Source organism: Macrosteles quadrilineatus, unplaced genomic scaffold (genome assembly GCF_028750875.1).
Source record: "Macrosteles quadrilineatus isolate MER2022 unplaced genomic scaffold, UCM_ALF_1.0 Scaffold_2__2_contigs__length_208266976, whole genome shotgun sequence".
In the NCBI taxonomy this organism is placed as follows: domain Eukaryota; kingdom Metazoa; phylum Arthropoda; class Insecta; order Hemiptera; family Cicadellidae; genus Macrosteles; species Macrosteles quadrilineatus.
This window is the reverse complement of record NW_026542595.1, coordinates 46,988,484-47,010,341: the sequence shown is the minus strand read 5'-3', so window position 1 is coordinate 47,010,341 and position 21,858 is coordinate 46,988,484. Positions and strand designations below refer to the sequence as shown.

The 21,858-nt window shown below is 33.7% G+C and overlaps 1 protein-coding gene across 1 annotated transcript in view; it reads left to right on the top strand.

Annotated features, from left to right (window-relative positions):
- LOC128987558 (leucine-rich repeat serine/threonine-protein kinase 1) overlaps window positions 1–21,858 on the top strand; it is a 144,907-nt gene that overhangs the window by 21,577 nt on the left and 101,472 nt on the right. Inside the window, exon 6 of the mRNA XM_054408466.1 lies at window positions 20,813–20,972. Coding sequence (XP_054264441.1) covers window positions 20,813–20,972 — 160 coding nt within the window. The remainder of the gene's footprint in view (window positions 1–20,812; window positions 20,973–21,858) is intronic.

The following is a 21,858-nucleotide window of genomic DNA, read 5'->3' as shown; positions in this document are numbered from 1 at the left end:
TACGATTACGACAATGACAGGGGTCCGTGCGATGAGCCGGATTCCCATACGACAACGAGAACGACAGGGGTCCGTGCGATGAGCCGGATTCCCACGATACGACACCAGCGACTAGTTATCCTGTAACGAGGAGGACACACCTACGACTGAGAGGACAGGTATCCCTGCAACGTGCAGGATTCTTAGACGACGGCAGAGACAGGGGTCTGTGCGATGAGTCGGATTCCCATTCGATAGTCTCAAGCCCCCACGTAGTACGTCACATTTATGGCGCCCGAACAAACGACGGCAACGACGGTATTCCTGCAACGAGCAGGACACCTATACGACGGCAGACACAGGGGTCCGTGCGATGAGCCGGATTCCCAGACGACAGCACCGACAGGGATCTGTGTGGGAAACCAGATGCCCAGACGACAGCGGCGACGGATGGGAAATATGACCCGATTCTGCAGTAGCATCGACGGTGGTCACAACAGACCCAGCCTGCGGCGACGGCCAGGTGAGGCCGGATGAGCCCCAGCCTACTACGACGAGTGGGGGGGGGCGGAATGAGCCTCAGCCTGCGGCTGTGACGATAGGAGGGCGATCGTGGACCCCAGGCTACAACGGCAGACGGAGTCAACCCATATTTGGTGTGCTGAACCCAAGTGCCTGGCTGGATGTCGTGTGCTGAACACGAAGACGATTTCGGGGGTGGCGACTAGCTTCCATGGAAGGCCACCACGTCTCATTGCGGTGGAAGGGGCAGTGACCGGTCCGTGAGGATTAATCCGGACTACGGCGACATCTGTGTGATGAACCAGATGCTCGAGATCTCCGACGCGGTAAACCTCAGCCAAGGCGACGGCACGGCTGAGTGTGAAGGTAACATCTTGACGCGAACCCTGGAAGGCCAACCCAAATCTCCGTACTGAGGCCTATCCGGAAACTAAATGTGCTGTATAGCACGTGGTACTTGAACCTGGCATGTAAACTAGTGTTATATGTTTCAGTGTGGAAAAGTACGTCACAAGAGTAATTACGAAAGCTCGATTAAAACTAAAGGATACACGCAGTGTTTTAAAATTCCATGTGATCCGGTGCGTAAGCAACAGTGGATTAGTGCTATTCCCTCGGTCAGATTGGACACCTTCAAACAGTTTTAGTGTCTGCATGAAACATTTTCACAAAGATGACCTTAGTTTTGTGGAAAAATACAAGAATAAAGATTGTGATTGGTACGAATATAGACGCGAGAAGCCAGTTTTAGGTGAGAATGCCGTACCTAGACTGTTTCCCAATTTACCTTAGTATCTTGATACACGAAAAAAGACAAGGAGAAAGACTCCTGAAGAAAGAAGACAAGAGGAAGGCAACAGGATGAAGAAATTTGACTAGCAAAAGTAAGGGACTTTACTTCATTTTGCAACAATTAAGGCTGTATATTTAACACATAATAAATAAATAAATAATTATAATAAATTAACGTGTATTATTTGCGTCATTTTGCACATTATAATGAATGTGGAAAGCCATATGAAGGCCTAACTTCTGAGATCGTTTCCACAATGGCAAACGTATTGCTAAATAGTTATTCAAAGAAAATAAACTATTCAGTCAGTAGGCCTTCAAACAAGAAAAGAAAACTTAAAATTTTGTCGTAGCTATCTAGACTTTTGGTTCGTCAGGTATGTTAAAACAATAATATGAATATTTAAAATAAATAATTTATTTTAACAATCCAAGATATTTTTTTATATTTTACTCTTTCATTTGTAATTGGAAGTTTTACAAGACATTTTCACATGCATTGCAATTATTACAATACGATAAATAGGCATACAAGCAAACAGACATTATGTTTGTATTTTAGTACAAAAAGTACTATTACATGCCATTTAAATATCTTTCATTCATCCTACAGAGCAGTGAAAACAGCATAACTCTCATTTAAGTTATAGCCTAGCGTGTGTGAAGACGGACCCAGAAGGGGTGTGATTGCGGCGTTGCCAGTTCGAACGTCACGGCCTTGTATTAGAGGTGGCTGTAGTAATATTCATCATGCTTATTTTACTTAGTTGTTTTTTCTCTTCCTGTGACTACATTCTCCTCCTAAATATCCTCTTTGACCAACGAAATCAGGCAATAAATAGTTATATTTTTAATATGATTTATTTTAGTTAATCCTCCAGAGTCTTAATTATCTATTTTTATTTTTATTTAAATTTTTAATACTTTCCAAAACTTACTGTGGCTAAATATTAAAAAATAACTTACTGAGTTGAAAGGTGGTAGGTTTTAAAAAATTTCATTTCTTTTAGCGAATTTCCCATATAGGGAATAAGCTATTGCCGTAGTACTCATGGTAAGACCTGGACGCGGGACCGATTTTTTTTTTCGTTTTGAGGTCCCTAGAGGCCAAAAACACCATCCGTTCAAATTCATATATATATATATATATATATATATTTATATATTTATATATATATATATATATATGTGTCCGTCAGCACGATAACTCGAGCAAAAATGATCCGATTTGGATGAAATTTGGTACAAACGTGTAAACGTACGTTTATTCGAACGAGTTCGCGATCCAGCATGATCGGACCATGGGAACGGGGGTTTACGGGGGGTTTTATGGGGTAAAAATAGGTTTTTCCTATTTTTGACCCAAAAAACATAAAATTTAGCAATTTCTTTCCAAACCATTTTGTAGAGCTTAAAAAAACAAATAATTTAGTATATTGAAGCGTTATTATGCGCCTAATAGTTACGGAGAAAATTCCAAAAAATTGTAAATTTAAAATTCCCATGTTATTCTTATGGAGAATAAGTAAACTGTTGTAGTTTGCTTGTTTGTGAACATATTTTGATCAAATTTGGAAAATGTTTTTATTTCTCACTACCTATTCACATTTTACAAAAAAAAAAGTTTTACCCTCCCTGATGCAGCAAACCTAAGTACTTGTTAAACTAATTCTATTTAAATCTATATCAATAAAATTAGAGTTTTGTCTGTACATTGCTCAGAATCATACATTTTTAGGTTATTTTTACGTTTTATACATTAAAGAAGCCGAAACAAGTCTCATCTAAATTTCTGTCTGTCTGTCTGTCTGTCTGTCTGTCTGTCTGACACACTCAAGATGGCATTTTACGCAATCTTCTCCAGGAAAACGAGAGTACCTATCAAGACCCAAGTCATTTTAATGTATTCACTGGATTGGCGAGAGTGTCTTTAGCTATTAAAATATGGTCTCACTACTTTGTAATTAAAATTACGGCCGTTCAAAAATGCAGTTTTGTGCGATTTTTGTCAAGTTTTCTTCCAATTTGTATCACATAATCATCTATGAAACAACGAACAGCTGTTCGGATCAAGATTATTTTTTCTAGCTGTCACTGAAATGTTTACAAATGTTGTTTACAAACACCACAACCATTTCCGATCACATTTTGAAGGCAAATCCCATCCAAGTGAGATTAAAAACGTTTTTATTACATAAAGGATTTAATTAATCGCAAGTGGAATAATATAGTGTAACCGTAAATTAAATAACTAGGCATCATCCAGGTCAGGAACCAGAAATATGTGTATAAAATTGTTTTGGGGTTTTGATAACCAGAAAGAAGGCATTGAATCAAGATTGAATCAGTGTTGTATACGGCTGGGAAACTTAAATTTACTAATGACCGTCGCCAATAGCTTAGAAACAATGTTCCACTCATTGCCGGCTCTTCAATGGCGGTTGTGTAAAGTGTAAAGCAAAAAAAATACAACTGCAGTGGGCGATTGTAACAGAGGTTTACGGATGATGCTGAACTCGATTTTCCAATGTGTCACTTTCTGTTCCTACCATTGACTATATAAAGTCAATAGTTCCTACTCACCGTGTGATGCAATCGCTGGACCATACAGCCAATAGGCCCATAGCCCTTCTCTTGGGTACGTGTGGTACGTATGCTTACCCAATTATTTATAACAACCCTTTCGACAACGATCCTTGATACCGGTACTTTTCCATAGAATACACGGCCTACCTAGGTACTTAAGAAATAAAATTATAAACGTCCAAAAACCTAACGTTTTGTGATTTTTGTCACATTTCCTTATAATGTTAATATATATACCAGCAACCATTGTTTAGAGAATACGTAATCTATTAAATAACAGAAAGTTATGTTGTATAAGGTTTTTTTTTCAAACTGACACCGATAAGTTTACATTAAGAGTTGTTTACAAATAAATCAATTACCGTAATGGGAAATAACTTTGATTGCCGATAACTTTTTACGAGAAAATCCAAAACCAAGAGATCAATAACCTTGATTAACGCATATAATTGGTCGGCTGTACTACAGTTCTTAACTGTAAACGTTGGTTTTTGGTACGGTACTGGTTCTTTTCCTTTTAACCTTTAGTAGCAGCAAGAATCATTTTTACGTACCAACACATCACAGTAATTTACAAATTAGTTATCGTTGGTGTTGCACCTTATTTATTACAGGCGTAGGCCTATTCAATTTAATTGATGTCTTAACTGTATAATTTTTGCTTTTTCTGTCTGGATTCCAAAATGTTATGCTAAGAAAACAATAACGCATTTTAGTAAAACATTTATTCAGCAAACCATCATGAATTGTTCAAACACTTTGAACGTTGTTTATGTATTAATAGTTCGTGGCCTATTTTGGTCATTTTTATTACAAATTACCAATCTAAATAGTCTATAGTAGGCCTACTGTACTTCATTTCATATAGCTAACCGATTCAGATAGCATTTCGACAGAATTTCGAGTCATCTCCGGTCCAAGCAAATATAAATTGTTATGATCAAATTTTATGGCATTAACAAAGATTTCAAGTACTAATTTTATATGTATCTTTTTATGCTTAAAGCGTAGCAGATTCCCTAATTAAGTTCGGTATTTTTGTGTGTATGTATGATGGTAACGCATTAATGTCCTTGTTTCTCAATGTTTCACGGAAAGGACAAGAGCGCCTTGATAATGAAAATGTCAACCCGAATAAAGTGTTAAATTAAGAGGTTGAGGTAGTACAGTACCTTTTAACCATTATGTTATAGTCCTTTAAATTCTGAACAAAATTGTACAAATTCCATTTCCGTATATTTACTCTCACCGCTTACACATGATAAAGGTTGTTGACAAACTTATGGGAGAAAGTATGTGTCAGAATGCTGATACCGTTTATTTAGTTTAATCATTGGATATAGCATATGGACCATCAAGATCCGGGTGACATTTAATTGCGAAGCATTAGTTTTGGCTTGAAACTGTCAGATACTGTATTTGCGAAGGAATAGTTTTGTCAGCATATCTGAAAGTATGCAAACCAACTGCTGTGCTTTATATAAGAAGGTTTTAACTGACTATGATAAGATCCCCGTGCGTAGAACGGGCACACAGCTAGTCAAGAATAAATGTTATATTTTTAAGTAGACATTTCAGTGTAAATCCAATCAGTGAAATGGAAATTCGCTTAGTCTGCAGGTTTGCTGCGGCGGGGGTATTTTTAGCTTCTTTCTGTTTCAAGGACAAGTTTTTATAACCATTTCCTATAATAGTAAATCTTGATCAGTTTTAGCGAATTTTCCTATAGGGAAGTAGCTATTACCATTACCGTAGGTGGCACGATAAGACCTAGACCCGGGACCGATTTACTTTTTCATTTTGATGTCCCCTGAGGCCAAAAACACCATTGGTTCAAATTTTTATATATGTATATATATATATATAGATTATATATATAGATTATATATATAGATTATATATATAGATTATATATATATATAGATTATATATATATATATAGATTATATATATATATAGATTATATATATAGATTATATATATAGATTATATATATATATATACGTCCGTAAACGCGATAACTTGAGTAATTTTTGTCCGATTTTGATGAAATTTGGTTAAAATGTGTAAAGCGGGATAAACTTGAATGAGTTCGGGAACCAGCAAGATCGGACCATGGGAACGCCCCCCTTAAAGTCCCTTTAAGGGGGGTTTTATGGGGTAAAAATTGTTTTTTCTCACTTTTGACCCTCAAAACACAAAATTTTCCAATTTCCATTTAGACCCTTTTAAAGAGCTTAAAAAAAATAATTCAGTATATGAAAGTATTTTTGTTCGGTTATTAGTAACGGATTTTACTAACAAACACACTTTATTAGTTTCCTTGTAGCAGCAAACCTAGGTACTCGTTAAACCTAATGTTATTAAAATATATTTAATTGAAAATCAATTCAGACAAATGGAAATTCGCTTAGTCGGCAGGTTTGCTGCGGCGGGGGTATTTTATGTAGACCATAGCATCTCTGTAGGATGTGTGCTTGTGTATCTACAAATTAAAAAATAGGCAACACACAATCCTGCTACAAAAATATAAATTAGGTATAACTAAAGATTTACAGAAATATCACAAGTTTGCATTACACCTTAAGTTTGGAATTTGTACACTTTTGTACTATGGTACCACTGTATATCCATGTTAAAAAAACTAATGGGATAGACTCAATGTATTGGAGATAAGCTCTATTATGAAAACATTATAGTCCTTTAAAATTTTAAGTTTGTTTTGTAATTATTTATATTTATTTTCTTAAATTTTCCCTGGAATAGTGCTCAAGGTACATTTGTTACTGTGTAGCAGTACAGTAGTCAGTTTTGCAACAAGAAGGTTTGTGTTAATCTCAAGGAAGTGTTGAGGACAAGGAGAGGGGGCCTTGGTGTTATCTTGTTATCTGTTCAACTTCCTCTCTACTACCTGGGTGGTGAATGGAGGCAGGTGTGCATTCTACTAGACCTGTCCACTATTTTAACTTGAAGAAGCTTAAATTTATGTACTTGGTACTTGAGGACACTTATGGTCAAAAACTGGTTACCTTTATGTAGTGTTCAAACTGTATAAGACAGGTAAATATATGGATGTTTTGGTATGCAATTTTGTGTGACACACCATTGTAGCTGAGCTGGTTCATGTTGCTGCTTGGAATCGATACAGTCAATCAGACTATCAAATTACCATTCCAGTAGTCGGCATGTATCAGCTGATTGACCAAAACTGTTTATATATAACTACTGTTTATACTTACTTACTGTTTATATATACTGTTTATATAGTGTTTATATATAGCCTACAGGTTGGGTATGCAACATCGTATGACAGACTAGTGTAGCTTAGCTGTATAATGAATCTGCTTGGAAGTTACACTGTCAATCATCTATCTTATACATAAAAAAAATGCAAAACTTATGACAGCTAGCCTAATTATACTACTAGACTGAATTATATGCGGTTAGTACCAAATGAAAGATATTTTCCTGTAGATGTGCAAAATCCCTTAATAAATTAAAATAGGCTCAAAAATAAGCATAAAAATAATTAATTTTAAATAAAAAAAAATTACATGGGCCTTATTGTTTGCCATGTTGGTGACGAAATAACAACAAAATATAAACAGAAAATCAAAACAAATTAAATAAATTCTAATCACATGTTTTATTTACAGCGTGGGTTGTAAATAGAGAAGTTTGCACAATACACATAATTTTAGTCGAGTTTTCGACCACGGCTCTCTATATAGCTCTCGTCTTATATATTTAAAAATTTTGCAATACTTATGACAGATAGCCTGATCATACTACTGGACCGAATTACATGCGGGTTTTACCAAAAGAAATGTTATGGGTCCTATATGTGCAAGTTTTATTTGTATTATGAAAATATTTATGTTAGTTGGGTCAAAAATGGAGATTCAACTTTTCTTATGGAGATTTAAGGGCTAATTCTATATATTAATAGACAAGTGTTACGCTATCTCCAAAAGAGCACAATTTATGCACGGTACTGTTTGTAAATTAGGTACGGTATTTAAATAAATAAACAAATAATAAAATTGTTATTTGTAATATAAAAATGTATAGTAAAAAAAGTAATTTTCAGTGAACAGTTTTGGAGAATGCCTAGAGTATTCTTTTTCAATTGCAGGCCATGTTAAGAAGCTAACTCAAACCAAATGGTAAAATATACTATTCTAATGATAAAACTTGTTCATCTTACTGATTGAAAACAATTTTCACCGTGTCAATGTTTACAGTCTAAAGTTACTTGATTCAAATCTCTAAACATCTTTTTACTCAGATTTATCATCTTATGTGACTGAGTAAAACCATTAAAACACATAAATAAGTACTGTGGAATCTTGATAACAAGAGTCATGTTCAAATCCACTAGAATTTATTTTACACCTAAGCACACGTTATTTAAAACCTCAATAAGAATAATAAGATTTGATCCTTGAACCTTGATAACAAGTCTTACTTAACACTCTCCATGAGAATCTTGCTATCGAGGTTCAACTGTACCTGAGTGAAAATTTAAAAACGTACGTTTTCAGGAAAAGCACTTTGCAAATTTTTCCCCCTTTTTTCAAAACTTTTATTATTTTTTTTATTTCATTAACATTTGAAGTTTCATAAAATGTCCATGGTAACGCAATATCTTTGGTAGTTTTCTTTTTAAAGAGCATTTTTAGTAGAAAAACACCAAATCCTGTCACGACAATAACGGACGTTTAAATGAATATTTAAAATAGTTAATATTATTTTTATAACTATGTTTTGCTATAAACTAGTTTACTTTTATGACCATTATACAATAAAAAGGTCACTGAGCTTTTGGTATATTTGGTCTTTCTAGAAAAAAATAAAACAAACTCAAAAAATAGAAAAAAGCCAATAAAATCTTTTTAAGTTTGTATTACTCCGAAAAAACTTACCTGAGACCCAAAAAATCGTTAGCCTATGTTTGTATAGAGGTGTGCTTCTTTTGTGTATAAAACATTTAAATATGACGATATTTTAATTTTTGAAATTTTTATGATAGAAATCATAAACGTGATGGTCAGGGACAAGCGGTACGGTCGTGAATTGTCTGGAATAATCTAAATCTTTCCAAACAATCCTTCAATTATACTGTTAGTTATAATAAAACTATGTGTTTCAATTGAACTAAACTGTTCAATTTACAATTATACTAAAGTTATTGTCACGACCAAACACACTATAATCCATAAGGCTGGATTGGTCGTGAAAAAAACCGCGATGGTCGTGAAACTTTGGTCGTGAAATTACGTGTTATTTGGCTCTGTTCTGGCGGTAGCCCTGCACCTCATGTTCGAGGATACAAAGTGGACTTCTAGGTTAATCTAGCAATTGAAATATCTTATAAACAAAAATTAACACCATGTCGACTTCATCGAATGGCTACGTACGGTCATGGACACACCAAAATTACAAAAAACACAATCTTTCCTTTATTAATCTTGTAATTCCTCCTTTCAACTCAAAACGACCGGCACTACAATCCTGACGTACACCCCGAACTAGTCTCTAAAACCAACTGACTCCATCGACGCCAGGCTTGCCACTGTCGTGCTCCAAAGTTGAAAATTTTTCCCAAATGGTCGTGACGCCAAATCGAGGGACAGACTTATTTTGTCATGGTAGTCAGTCTGCAATGACAATAAAATTATAATATGCTCCTTTTTTGTAAGTTTAATAACCATTGATGACATAAAAATATGGCTTTATATATTTCGGCATGAATAATTAGTCTAAAAACAGCGTGAAAGTTGGAAAATGTACCCTAGGGACACGTCATGGTCGTGAATTTCGAGACTTTAAAAATACGAAAAAAATACCTAGAACCTATTTAAAACCAAATAAATGTGTGTAACATGTTGCCCCCGTCCCAAAAAATATTAAAACACATAATAATAAACTACAAATCCAGTATCTACGAAGTAAAAGGCCAGGGACATAAAAACGTACGTTTTTAAATTTTCACTCACCTATAAATCTTATACCCAGTGTTGTACAGTATAAACCTGTTTGTACACCCCAAAACAGGTATAAGGAACAGGAGATTTTCTAAATACTAGATTTAATGCTCAAAACTAGCTTAGGTTCTTGTTTATATAATTTCCTGGACAACAAATATTTAATTGCAGGTGTCTTATATAAAAACATAGTTGAGTCTGATTTCCTGACACACTAGTCTGTGTAGACTATTGGCATGAATCCAAATGTTATCATTACCATATTATTGGCAACAGCAAGGTTGACCAGGGCTTATATAGTCGCAGGCCAGTTACTTATAAGGTGATTGGGATCAGTTTGGTCACCAACGGTGTATGCTATAAGTATCACATGGAAATTTGTTTGTAAATCTTTCCTCAAACAAACCCATTCTTAGTTTCTATTCTTCTTAGTACCTATTCTTATTTTCTTAGGCAAAGTACCTTGTAACCTAGCCAAGTTTTTTTTTTCAAACAAAAATCATAAGTAAAAATTTAAGATTAAAAGTTTGTTTTAGTTGACTCAATCCCAACCATAAGATCCTGATTCTCTTTAAATGAATATTGATTATAAAAATCAACAATTGTCTTTCCGAGTTTGTATAATAGCGTGAAGATACATCTGTTTGCCTCAGGAGTAAATGATAATGGGATTGGGACACAACTACATGTAGGGGGTTTGGGATACTCTTCAAGCCAGTAGGTGTAATCTATACTCAAATAAAATGCCTGTGTTATCAAACCTTCCATCCGATACATCTGTGAAATTTTTGTTAATTGTTTTATACGTCTATGAAGGTTTCTGTCTAATTTACAAATCTTAAAATCAGGAAGGACTCTACTCCAGGACTTTTGAAATTGTTACCATGTTAACCTTATGAGAATTAATTGTTTGATCAGTTTAAAAGAAGTAACAACAATAAAAATACAATATTTAAATGTATTTGTTTTAATTCATAAACTTTTTATATTTATACTGTCAAACAGGGATAGGTAAAATCAGATACAATGTTATGTGTATGCCATTTACTAAAATAATAATAATAATTTAGATGTTTTCACAGCAACTTGGAAGAAAGAATTTCAATTTTAGTTGCTTAAGATTTGTAAAGCTACCACAGTATTGTTACTCAAGTTGTGTAGCAAATGCAGTACATAAGATTACACTTAGAGCTGTCAGTTGTCTGGTGTCAGGTGTACTCCACTCTGTAGTAGATGTAGGGTTCAGACTGCTGTCAGTTGTCTGGTGTCAGGTGTACCCCACTCTGTAGTAGATGTAGGGTTCAGACTGCTGTCAGTTGTCTGGTGTCAGGTGTACCCCACTCTGTAGTAGATGTAGGGTTCAGACTGCTGTCAGTTGTCTGGTGTCAGGTGTACCCCACTCTGTAGTAGATGTAGGGTTCAGACTGCTGTCAGTTGTCTGGTGTCAGGTGTACCCCACTCTGTAGTAGATGTAGGGTTCAGACTGCTGTCAGTTGTCTGGTGTCAGGTGTACCCCACTCTGTAGTAGATGTAGGGTTCAGACTGCTGTCAGTTGTCTAGTGTCAGGTGTACCCCACTCTGTAGTAGATGTAGGGTTCAGACTGCTGTCAGTTGTCTGGTGTCAGGTGTACCCCACTCTGTAGTAGATGTAGGGTTCAGACTGCTGTCAGTTGTCTGGTGTCAGGTGTACTCCACTCTGTAGTAGATGTAGGGTTCAGACTGCTGTCAGTTGTCTGGTGTCAGGTGTACCCCACTCTGTAGTAGATGTAGGGTTCAGACTGCTGTCAGTTGTCTGGTGTCAGGTGTACCCCACTCTGTAGTAGATGTAGGGTTCAGACTGCTGTCAGTTGTCTGGTGTCAGGTGTACTCCACTCTGTAGTAGATGTAGGGTTCAGACTGCTGTCAGTTGTCTGGTGTCAGGTGTACCCCACTCTGTAGTAGATGTAGGTTCAGACTGCAATATCATCCATCCTTGACACAAGGTTTCTCTCCCCCACCTGTCTTACATGTCACTGCAACTCCCCTCTTAACTGGTAACTAGGGTCAAAATCACATTTGGCAAAAATAAAATATTTTCCTCAAAAATTTATTTTTGTGATTTTGTAAAATTGTTTAGCTTCTATTATTATTTTGAATGTAACACTTTGTTATTTAAAGTGTATTTTCTATTTAAAACTTAAAATATTTATCGGTTTAATGTAACACTGCCTACTAGTACCCTAAAATTAATTTAAAAGTTTGATACTGCAATATGTAAGTTTATACCTACTATCCGAACCGTACATAAAATTGTGAAGAATGAATTGAAAACTAGAGGTGTAATCAAAGTTGGTTCTACACTTAATAATGAATTGACTTGTTCAGTCTAAGTGTATAAGGTTGTTTTTATGGAACCGACAGCAGAATTTCTTGAATGAATTCCATAAGGTAAGGACAATTTTTTTAATCCAAATAAATTTATACATGTAGGTGAATTTCCCTTTATGGATTTAGCTACTTTTTCATTTTTTTCTCTAGTAAAAAAGTAAAATAACCTATAAATAACCTATAATAAGTAAATAGTAAGTCTGGTCAAACTCGTAAAATTAGTTTCATCTTTGCATGTAGGTTATTTTACATATTGTGCATCAACAATGATGTGACAAGTTGTAATAATAGAGATCGATGGTGACAAGTGGTAAAAAAATATATATGTTAAGGTAAATGATATGAATATGTCTTAAAATTGTGCACTCTTAAAATTATTAATGTTTTACCTTTTAATAAATCAAATCGAGATATTTAATATAGGTATTCCTGTTGTTTTTTGTAGCCAAAATAAATTCTTAATTACAACTTTTTTTTGTTTAAGATTAAGCGTCCAAAAAATCTAAATTCAAAAATCCTCTTTATTTAAAGAACTTAAAGTTTTATTTTTTAAGGTGGTTTTTATGTTTCGTCAAAATTTACAATTTGTTGATAAATTTTAAATCCTTGTATTATTTGTTCTTTCAATATTTTTTTTTTATTAATTTGTTACACAACAATAATTTATAAAGAAAATTTCAAGTAAAATATGTCTAATAAAATATATTTGTTATTTATTGCAAACGCTAAGACAAACAACAATTAACATTATACCTAACAATCAATATGCACTACTTGTTTACTTTGATCACATAAGTAGTAGCCCTATAGTACTATAAAATGCAAACATAATGAATTGAATCAAATTGTTTTGTGTAAAGAGTTATAATTTCTGTTCATTGTTAACCCCAAATAATTATATTGTTGTTTATAATGTGTACACTAACTTACATAACTTCACACATAACACAACAAACCCACTTACAATAGTATATTGTTTTAAATAAGTCTTTCAAAATATTCCAAATATCTACATGTTTAAGTAGACGTTTGACATGAATGCAGTACACCCTATTGTTACATTTTCTGTAAGCATTTTTTCCCCTTTTAAAAACTAATTTGTTAATCATGAAACTCATTTTAAATTATCCTTCTTCCTATTACATAACCTGATTGTAAGATGTGCAGTTTCACATAACCTTGCAAAGGCTAGCTGACTAGGGTTGATCGTGACGTGGTAATTGGCGGTAATCTCTGGCGAACAGACAGACAGATAGACAGACTATGTGTATGTGTGTGTGTGTGAGAGAGAGAGGGTGGGAGAGAGAGGGTCGAAAGTTTGCCGCCACCGCGCCAGTGACCAGTGTAAGTGTAGGGCCCGCGCCCGCTAGACCGGTTACGGAAGTGTCAGTCTGTGTAAATGCCGGTGGTGTTGGTTGAGACGATTTTGCTGTGTCACAATTATTGTGTTTATTGTTATAAGCTATTGTTTTTCTTGTTGTAGTCGAATTATCGTAGTGTTTTACCCACCGTTTAGTTTTGTAGGTATTCATCTAGGTAACCTTTAAATTCTAGTTAGGCGAGTTGAAACAAATTACAGTAATATCAATGTAATGATATTCTCTTATTTAACTCTTGGTTCAAATGTAAAAAAATAAATAAATAATAATCCTAAATTCATACACGTATTACTATTTTAAAACATTGTAAGCCTATAAAGTTTTTTACAATTTTGTGCAATTTCCTGTTAGTATTTTTACTTCAGGCTTTTATTGCCATGCAACTTTTTGTTTACATAAGATCATGCATGTTACAACACCTCTTAAAGTTAAACAATGAATATTAATGTAAACTGAAACTTGCATAGTTGTTGGTACGGTACATTTATCTCAAAAATAATCTTTAAATAGGCAGTTTGACTTTAAGAGATTTTGTAAAATTGCTACATTATATAATCAACACTTAAGATGCTTGAATCAAAATTATTCGTAGAGAAATTTTACTAACCTTGTAGATTGGTATATCTGTACATACTTATTATATTTTCAATCCTTTAGTTTCATTAATTTGTAACATACTAAAATATTAATTTACAGCACTGTATTTTTGTAAATAGTTTTTCTTCAAGGGACTAGGCTATTTCAAAAGAAAGGGGTTTTAAATTTTGAGGGTAATAATAGAGGTCATGTAAACAGGTACATTTTGGAACCAAGTTGGAAGGCTAAAAAAACTTCATTATGTAGGCCTACCTTTTATTTTAAAAACTAAAAACAAAACTGTAACTAAATCATATAGTTAATAAATTATTATGATATCTGTTTGTTTTATTATTCTAGTTAGTAAAGTATTCAGTAAATTATTGTTAAAACAATAATTACATTTGAATTTTGGCTCCTAGAAATTGATTAATAAAATGCTGAACATTTTATTGACCTTAAGGTTTGAGGTTCTAATAACAATCAATAACATTTTTATGACAGTCGATTTTAAACAAACATATTAAGTTAGTAGCTTTATTCTCATTAGGCCATAGCTATTTAAAATAGTAAATTACACTACATCTATATATACCCTACATATTAAAAAGGTAACTGGGATATATACATATATATAGTATTAATTGGAATGGCAGTGGGGCCCAATTTATATCTTAGGTCTACATCAAAACCCTGTGATATAACATATCCATTGGATATTGAACCATATGCAAAGCAAAATTTGAGAAAATTATCAAAAAATCCTATCTATGGGCTTGTTTTTTCCTATGATATACAGAATATCAAACAGATATAGAAAACAGTTTCTTACTATCTTCCTTAGGAAGTGAATACTGTACATGATTACACACATGATACAGATGACTGATTACTAAGTATTTGCCAATGTGTTATAAAAAGTAGAACATGTCACTCTTGAGAGTAAGAGTCCTTCAAGGTTCAGTTTATTCCCTGGTTGGTGGGAACAAAAAACCCATTAGCATACTCTGTGAATTCCTGTCATGGCTGGTAAACACCACACCACTCCACTTGGCAATGTACACCAACAGTCAACAGTCGACATTACCACAGAGAAGCACAACTTTCTCCTTAATACACTTACAAGTTACAACAGTAGTATCCTCTCAGTGATGCAGCATCATGATTAAATGTTTATATATAAAATCAAAATACCCCCACCACAGCAAACCTGCAGACTAAGCGAATTTCCATTTGCCCGATTGTATTTTCAATAAAATGTATTTAATTATTCTTTTTTTTAAATAAGTACCTAGGTTTGCTGCTACAGGGAGGGCAATAAAGTGGGGTTTTTTTTTAAAGATCAATAGATTTGTGTAAAATAAGTTAATTGGCCAATTTGATCAAAATATGTCCGTAAACAACCAAACTACAACAGTTTAATCATTCTCCATAAGAATTGCATGGTAGTTTTAAATTTACAATTTTCCCATGATTAATAACTGTAAAAAAAACCTTCAATATACTAAATTATTTGTTTTTAAGCTCTTTAAAATGGTATCAAGAGAAATTGGGAATTTTTTGGTTTTGAGAATAAAAAATGAGAAAACCCAATTTTTACCCCATAAAACCCCCCCATATTCAGTAATTCCTTTTACATTTACAGAAGGTATATCATCTCTTCAGAAGAGTGATCTGGTGTTCATGGCAAATCAGCAAAATCTCTCTTTCTCTCTTCTTCAATCAGACACCACTTTTACTTCCATTGTTGAATACAACTCATTTTATTCAGCTATCCAACTGTTTATCTTTTAGTTTCTTATTTACTAACAATACAGTAAAGTTAAAGTGAAATTTAAGAGCTTATCACCCCATCCCACTGCTGATGGAATAGTTTGTTTTTACTATATCAGAAATGTGGAATAATCAAATTTAAAATCATACTATAAGCCAAATTCTTTTGTTTTCAGTCAATACATAGCACATAAAAATGACAAAATTTGAGTTAAAATGTATTAATTACATTAATATGTTCATTATTTTTTGATTTTCAAAAATACAAAATATGAAAAAAAATATTTAAGAGTCCCCTATATTTAAAGAGTTAATCTTAGTTTTCTGTCTTGTTATTGAATTATCACAACAAGTAAATATTTCTAAAAATGCATTTTCATGCAAAAATAGTGGTAGTTAACAAAAAAATAATAAATAATTATGAATACTTCCATTTATAAATAACAATTAAAATAATGAAACCATACACTGTATGCAATCATAATAGTCGAGGATTAAAATAATACAAAAGTTGGGAAATCAAATATTTCTGAAAACGGTTTTTAATTTCACAACCACTTCTAATGACTTGTGGACTATTTGATGTTTAATGTACACTATAGTCGCTTCTCCTGATGAAGGTATAAACTCAGTTGTTGACTGTAGGATGAGTAGTTGGTTATATAATGTTGATGTTGATATGAAGGTCGGTGCAGCAGAGGTTATATAATCTCCAGGACCTGTAGAGGTCACTGGACTATATTGGCATCTCCCTCTCACCAGTCACGAGCCACCGTTAGCTTACCTCACAAACCCTCTATTATGTAATAATATAATATAGATTGTGATATCAAGGAATAAGAGTTTAAAATGGCTTCAAACATACTTTACAACAACAATCACTTAGATTGTTAGCCATTTATGTAGTTGGAGAGAAATCCCAGACACACTCAATAGGGAATTAAAGAAAGTAGAGTAAGACTCTCTAAATACTTCTTCTGAAAGGCGATGCATTGATGTTTTCTAGCTATATGTAAAGAAACATTTTCTTGTTGATAAATTAAGACAATTTAGAAGGTATTACATAATACAGAAATTTTACATATCCACATTACAAATTCCACTTCGCCAAGTTTTAAATTTTCTTTCTTTCTGACTTGATAACCTAATCATAATCACCAAATTTTATAGTTGAACATATAGGAATAAAAATGTTGGAAGGTAAAAATCACATCTGTTTTAGATTAAGTAAAAAGAGAACGTAATTTCATAACATAAACCCCTGTGTTTAATTTAGTTTGAATGTCCAAGTAAAATATATTATATCATTTACATTTTGACAATAGTATTGTTGCAGCTAACTGACTACTTTTATGCATTCTTTTTGCAGCAAAGTTCACTGAAAAATAAAGGTACTCTATACAAAAGAGTACCGTACTATAGTTGGCCAGTACAAAAAAATTACACTGAATGGATTGGAAAGGTAAAACTCAACAGTTACAAATCGTGCAATACAAAAAAATTAAAACAATAAAATTAATAGTTACATTTTCTATTCTGAAAAGTTCATAAGTTGTAAATTGGTATTCAGAAACCAAATGCAAAATTTCCGTTTACAAGTTCATTAATAGTTAATTTGTGTTTGTTATAAAACATATTTTTTAAGGTTATCAACCTCTTAAAGACTGGATACAGTGAAAGTTACCGAACAGTGTCTGTGATATTCATTCTACTGGTGCTACATGGTGTTTTCTGTATGGTGCTGTATGGTGTTTTCCGGTGCTACATGGTGCTATGGTGTTTTGTGTGCTATCTGCCAAGTGTTGTTTGTGTTTGACCTGTGACCTGCCTGGTCATGACTGAAGATTTCCTGCAGTTGATCTTTGATGATGATCTAGTCAAATCTCCAGATCTCCCTGAAACTGCTTTTGAGGCTTGCAGTTACTTCGTTGAAGATGTTGAATTTGAAACTGGTATGATTCTTAAGTCTTATTGTAGGATAAACTATTTTATCATTTTTACATAGTTATATTTTTGCATAGTTACTTTGAATGTGAGGGATTATTATTTATTTTTTTGGGAAATGTGTCATATTATGGATGATTATTTAACGTTTATAACTGTTACATTTGAGGAAATATTATTTATTTAAGTTTAACAGCATGACTGTACAAACCTTTGAAATTCCTCCCTTAATCCACTCTCTCTGTGACTTAGATAAGTGCCTGTTTAGTTTTAATCATAACTTTTTATTGGTTTTGGGTGTTTGTAGAAAGCAGGATTCATGTGCTTCCCTTTATCCCATTTTCTACAGGGCGTGTTCTCACAGTGATGCATTATATAAAATGATGTTCAAATCAATTAATTGGATTCTTATAATAGGATTTGTCAGTGCTTGTCATTTAGCACAAAACCAAGCACTGAAAATACAATGCTGGTATTATTGAGCCAGTAAGTGTGGCAAGTGCTGAAAGGACATTCAGCAGCCTTAAGCTCGTAAAATCTTGGCTACGTACAAGAATGGTTGAATGGATTATGTCTCTTCATGTTTCAAGTATAGGTGGCAGAGAAGGAAAGGACAACATTTTTTTCTCTATCACCTTGACAATAAATAATCTTTTGATTATTACATACTTTTTAGGTTAGTTTAGTCTTAGATAAAGGTTTACCGCTGTTAAAGTAAAAAGACAATTTTTTTATACTTTTTGGAGTTTTTTAAACTTTTTTCAGGGGGAAATGGGTTTTTTAAATCTCTCATAACTTTTTAACTAATGAACCAATTTTATTGTTTGATGTCTCATCTTAAAGAGCAAAGAAGTAATAACTTTTTCTGCTTACTCATGTTTTTTCTTAATTAGTTTAATAAATAACTTTAACAAAATTCCTATGCAATTAGTATTTTATTTAATATTTTTGTTCATATACTTGTATTAAACCTATTACAATATCCATGGACAAAAAGCTGCTTTATAATATAAACAATGTGTGTTAAAAATTTCATTTGTATACCTTTAATAGTTAAAAAGTTATAAGAATTTATATGTAAAAAATAACAACGTTTTAAAGTTGCGGAAAACAGCGGTTGAAGTTTATACTAACCAGCTGCCTGGCTCAGTCTGATGCCTGAAAACAGGTGTGCTCGCTCCACTTCAAATATTTTTTTCACAGTGGTAAAAATATAGATTAGGTATACCATATGTTATGTTTTTCTGAAACTTTATAGAACAAGAAAAAATCATATTTTTACAAAATTAGTCATTTTCAGTAGCGACTCCCCTTAAGTAGATAAAGTGAGTACTGGGCGTCCAAAAATAACCCAGTTACCGATACGGTAATAGAAAATATTTTGACTTGTGGGCTGCCTAACCAGCTTCCTAACACCTGAGGATCTAGCTAGACTACTGTATTGTAATGGGAAAATATGTTGTAATAACCATGTTTATGCATATTATTTATCCCACCTGTCTACCCAAGCAACAGCCATTCAAAATCCTGGCATTCCTTTTGGAGGCTGTAAGTGGTAAACGATTTGTCCAAAAAATAGTCCAAGAATCTACTAGTGTGGAAGTATGAGGTGCCTTGACAAATTAGCATGCTGCGTACTATTTGCTGTACTAATTTGAAAGTAGCTCAAGAACAGGTTTTGATAACTGGCAAGGTCAGGTTCCTACTGTATTAGTTTTGATTCTAGACAGAACTAATAAGTGTGAAATAATAGTAAATACCCCCGCCGCAGCAAACCTGCCGACTAAGCGAATTTCCATTTGTCTGAATTGATTCAGTTAAATATATTTTAATAACATTAGGTTTAACGAGTACCTAGGTTTGCTGCTACAAGGAAACTAATAAAGTGTGTTTTTGAGTAAAATATTGATAGCTTAGTACAAAATAAATAAATTTGCCAAGTTTGATCAAAATATATCCACAAACAAGCAAACTACAACATTTGACAATATTTTCCATAAGAATAACATGGGAATTTTAAATTTAAAATTTTTTTAATTTTCTCCGTTACTAATAATCGAACAAAAATACTTTTATATACTAAATTATTTGTTTTTTTAAGCTCTTTAATAAGGCCTAAAGAGAAATCGGGAAATTTTGTGTTTTGAGGGTCAAAAGTGAGAAAAACCAATTTTTACCCCATAAAACCCCCCGTAAAGCCCCGTTCCCATGGTCCGATCGTGCTGGTTCGCGAACTCATTCAAGTTTATCCCGCTTTACACCTTTAAACCAAATTTCATCAAAATCGGACAAAAATTACTCAAGTGATCGCGTTCACGGACGTATATATATATATAAGTCTATATATATATATATATATATACATTTATAAAAATTTGAACGAATGGTGTTTTTGGCCTCTGGGGACATCAAAATGAAAAAGTAAATCGGTCCCGGGTCTAGGTCTTACCGTGCCACCTACGGTAATAGCTACTTCCCTATAGGGAAATTCGCTAAAATTTGAAGTTTATTAAAATAATTGTCAATACTCACTTTTTATCTGCAATATATAAAGTGTATTATATAAAAGTGTAATATATAAAGTATTTTATCATGGTCATGCAATAAACGGCCAAAACTCAATTCCTCTCTACTCTGGGCTACCCTTCTCCATTAGCATGGTGATTATTCAGTCAGTTCCTATCGTAAATGGAAAATGGTTCCAAAACGCAGAACATTTTTACACAGTGTAAAATGAACACAACGAATATTCTTCTGTAAGCTGAAAGCTCTTCAGCATAATCAATTAACCAACCTCCAATCTACAAGAACTTAAGGTGATGTCAAAAAGAATTAGGAAAAGGAAAGTACTGGAAGAATTGGCATATCTATTAGACTATTTATCTAAAGCTGTTGTCTGTTTTGCAGATTCCAGAGAACAAGTGCGTCACAACTTCCACCAATCTCTGAGAGAAGCTTGTAGTAATGGAGACATTGCTCTGGTGAGGTCTCTCATCTCTCAACTGAGCTCAGAGGCTGAACTGGTGGTCAACATGGCTCCCAATGGCTCCAACACGCTGCTTTATACGTGAGTATCCTCAATCCTCACATGTTAATACGTGATACATGTTTTAGATTGTGTTGTGACAGTGGCGGATCCTAGGGGGGGGGGGGGCAAAGGGGGCAATTTGCCCCCTCCCACCAAGAATTTGAAAACAAAAAAAATTGTGATTTGTTTCTAATATCAATTCAGGTTAACGAGTGCCACTGAGTCACTGTCACGCAAAACAGATAGAATAATATTTATCAAATCAGTGCCATAAGACATTAAATTTACTTGCTGGAAAGCTACGGGGCGCAGGCTCTAGCAGTATAAATTAGAAGCCTACCTAACTTTGGCCGCTGAGTCTAGATCGTGTGCAAAATAGTTCCTTAACCTTATCCATTCTGCATCGTTGTTTTACTTAGGTTGGTAATGTTTTTGTGTTGAGCTGTAACTGAGACTGCTGATGTTATGAAACAAGCTACCAAAATGACATTGTCCTTCAAATAGTTAAAGGCAACGCCAGGTAAGCTTACTCTATTTCATATGTCATCATAATGATAGTTAGTAGGTTTAATAGTTCACCTACACCTAACAACATAACCTTCGATTGGTGCTCGTCCATGACGGATCTAGAGCATGTGAAAACTCTTTAAAAATTATTCATAAAGCTATGCTATACCATGTTAAGACCTACTAACCACCTCTTAAAAGCTGGGCGTTTAGCGAAAAATGCCCAGAGTAGTAAAAACCCAAAGGCATAGAGAAAACCATGAAGCAGAGTCAGTGATGGAATATTATAGAAAGTCCATGTGCATTCCCCTTCTCGACCATGTCATCAATGATCTACAAACCAGATTCTCCAAAGAAAATCTGTTGTGCTTCGACCACAACCTTTTAATGCCAGCAAGTATATTCAACAATGTCAACA